Source organism: Chionomys nivalis, chromosome 19 (assembly GCF_950005125.1).
Source record: "Chionomys nivalis chromosome 19, mChiNiv1.1, whole genome shotgun sequence".
Classification (NCBI taxonomy): domain Eukaryota; kingdom Metazoa; phylum Chordata; class Mammalia; order Rodentia; family Cricetidae; genus Chionomys; species Chionomys nivalis.
The window spans coordinates 12,551,755-12,554,048 of record NC_080104.1 but is presented as its reverse complement, the minus strand read 5'-3'; the positions used below and the strand labels follow the sequence as shown (position 1 = coordinate 12,554,048).

The 2,294-nt window shown below is 50.1% G+C and overlaps 1 protein-coding gene and 1 pseudogene across 1 annotated transcript; both read right to left on the bottom strand.

Annotated features, from left to right (window-relative positions):
- Positions 1-77: 77 nt before the first annotated feature.
- LOC130862453 (splicing factor YJU2-like) lies at positions 78-1,015 on the bottom strand (annotated as a pseudogene).
- Positions 1,016-1,133: 118 nt separating this feature from the next.
- LOC130862361 (ubiquitin-like protein 5) lies at positions 1,134-1,366 on the bottom strand. Its single transcript, XM_057751931.1, has one exon. The coding sequence runs from the start codon at positions 1,364-1,366 to the stop codon at positions 1,142-1,144; it is 225 nt and encodes a 74-aa protein (XP_057607914.1). The 3' UTR covers positions 1,134-1,141.
- Positions 1,367-2,294: the final 928 nt, after the last annotated feature.

Here is a 2,294-nt window from a genome sequence, read left to right as displayed (position 1 = left end):
AGGACCTTGCTGAGGATACCTTCCTTGATCCCATCTCCTCCTCTGCTTTCTTGGGTCTGTGATGTCGCTGTAGGGGCTCAGCTGCCACTGTCCTCGCGGTCCCCATATGCACCCAGCTGGCTCAGGAAGGAGGCCCCGGTGTCTGGGGTGCAAGGTTGGCTGTCTTCCTGCACTTGGGGGCACCCAAAGGAGGCATATGGAGCTGCTCTGAGCCCCCGTTGGCTTCTGCTTTCACCTTCTTTGGCACCACCAATCCGGCCAGCTGTGCCCTGCTGCCCACTGCGTCTGCCTTCCTCTTGGCCTTCGGTGCCTCGTCCAGGATGGCTGTGAGGTTGGGTTTTGCTGCTGAACGTGGTCGGGAAGGCAGAGCTTCATCTTCTGAGTCGGGATCCTCCAGAAGCCTGCGATGGAGCTGGTCAGCCTCCTCCAGCAAGGCCGCAGTCTCCAGCTCGTCTTCCTCCTCCTGCTGTTGTTCCCGCTGTTCCTGCGACAGGCGGTGCTGCGGCAGCATGGCCTCAAAGTCCACGTGTGCCTGCCGCTGGTTCAGGTCCTTCAGCTCCTGCAGGTTTTCCAGCACCTCCATCTCCAGCTTCGAGTCTTTGGTGCGGTTCTCTAGGACCTCATGGGGTTGTTCAGCTCCTCATCCTCGCGCTCCTTCTGCACACGCTTTTCCTCCTCCTCCAGCTTCTTGGCCTGGAAGCTGCGTGTGGCTCCATGCTCCACGGTGTAGTCCGTGTTCTCAGGGTCTGTCTTGAAGGTGATCTCGGCCAAGCAGCGCGTGCACTTGATGTAGAAGCTGAAGAGTGGCAGGCCCAGGTAGGCCTCGTTGTGGACGGTTTCCTTGCGCGCATTAAACTCCTTCCCCTTGGTGATGTATTCTCCACACGTCTTCACCTCATGTTGAAGGGGCCATCAGGCGAACCACGTACTGCCGTCCTTATTCGCTTGAGTTTCGGGATCTTTGGCGGGTCGAAGTAGGTGGGTTGTACTTGTCTAGAACTTTCCGTTCTGACATATTCGCTTCAGGAACAAAGCAGCACTGAAGTTTTGATTCACGTGAATGTTGAAAATGGGCATCTATACCAGTGTCAAATGAGGGTGGGAGAGGAAAGCAGGGTAGGCAAAGAGAAGGAATTCCCGTCTACTGGTAATAAAGCTCCAGGTTCATCCCATCATGGATTTCATAATCTCCCAGAGACACGTGGTCCTTAAAAATCGTGTACCATTTTTTCAGGACTATCTTCGTCCACCGGGTGCCAGTTTGGGCCGCTATGAGTTTTTTCAAGTCCCCGATGGTGTCATCGGTGTTACATTTGACCCGGACTTTCTTCCCTAGTCGGTCATTGCAAACCACCTCAATCATCATTGTGGCTGGACTTCTAACCCCTCGACTTACAGACGACACAAGTCCCAGTTCGAATGCCAAGCCCTGAGAAGCAGTGTTCTTCGGTCCCCTCGGAATTTATAAGGACTGGCGCCGCAGTTTTCTTGAAGTCACTTCCTGGGCTGGGTTACTGACGTAGTTCACAGGCTTTAGCGTTCTCATTGGTTGTGGTATCTGACTCTTCAACCACGAATAGTACTTTCCACGAATAGGAAAACCTAGGTCTGTGGCGGGCGCTCCAACAGTTTTTACAGACGGTTCCTCAAGAGAAAATGCTGTGGTGGTTTCTCAAGTCTATGTAGTCTTCCAAAAACCTGTTGGCAATGTCTCTGCTCAAGCAGCTGAAATAACAGCCTGTATTCTAGCATTACATATGTTTCCTGATGTTTCAATTAATTTATATATTGATAGTATTTACTTGTCTCAAATGATTGCTCCTTTAAAAACTGCTCCTTATATTTCCTGTGTCCCGACAATACAACAACAATTATGCTGTCTACAATATTTATTATGGTCCAAAAAAATCCTATATTTGTGAGTCATATTAGAGGTCATACTCAATTACCTGGACCTCTGACCGAGGGTAGTCAACTCGCAGATGCATATACCCGAATATTATTTGCCAGCCCCGAAGAAAGGCTTCTAAACTCCATAGAAAATATCACTGAAATGCTCGTTCTTTGCAGCACCATACTGGTCATTAAAGAGCCACTGCCTTACAAATGACCACCCAATGTTCTGCCTGTGCTCCTTTTCATAATACACCCATTGCTGGAGTTAATCCTCGTGGTCTTACACCGAATGACCTTTGGCAGATGGATGTTACCCACCTATCCTCATCTGGAAAGCTGAAATACATGCATGTTTCAGCTGATACTTGCTCTAAAGTAGTTTTTGTTTCCCTGTGTAG

Excerpts from the sequence above, each read along its gene's own strand:
- LOC130862361 (XM_057751931.1), bottom strand. The coding sequence starts at position 1,366 with ATGATGATTGAGGTGGTTTGCAATGACCGACTAGGGAAGAAAGTCCGG.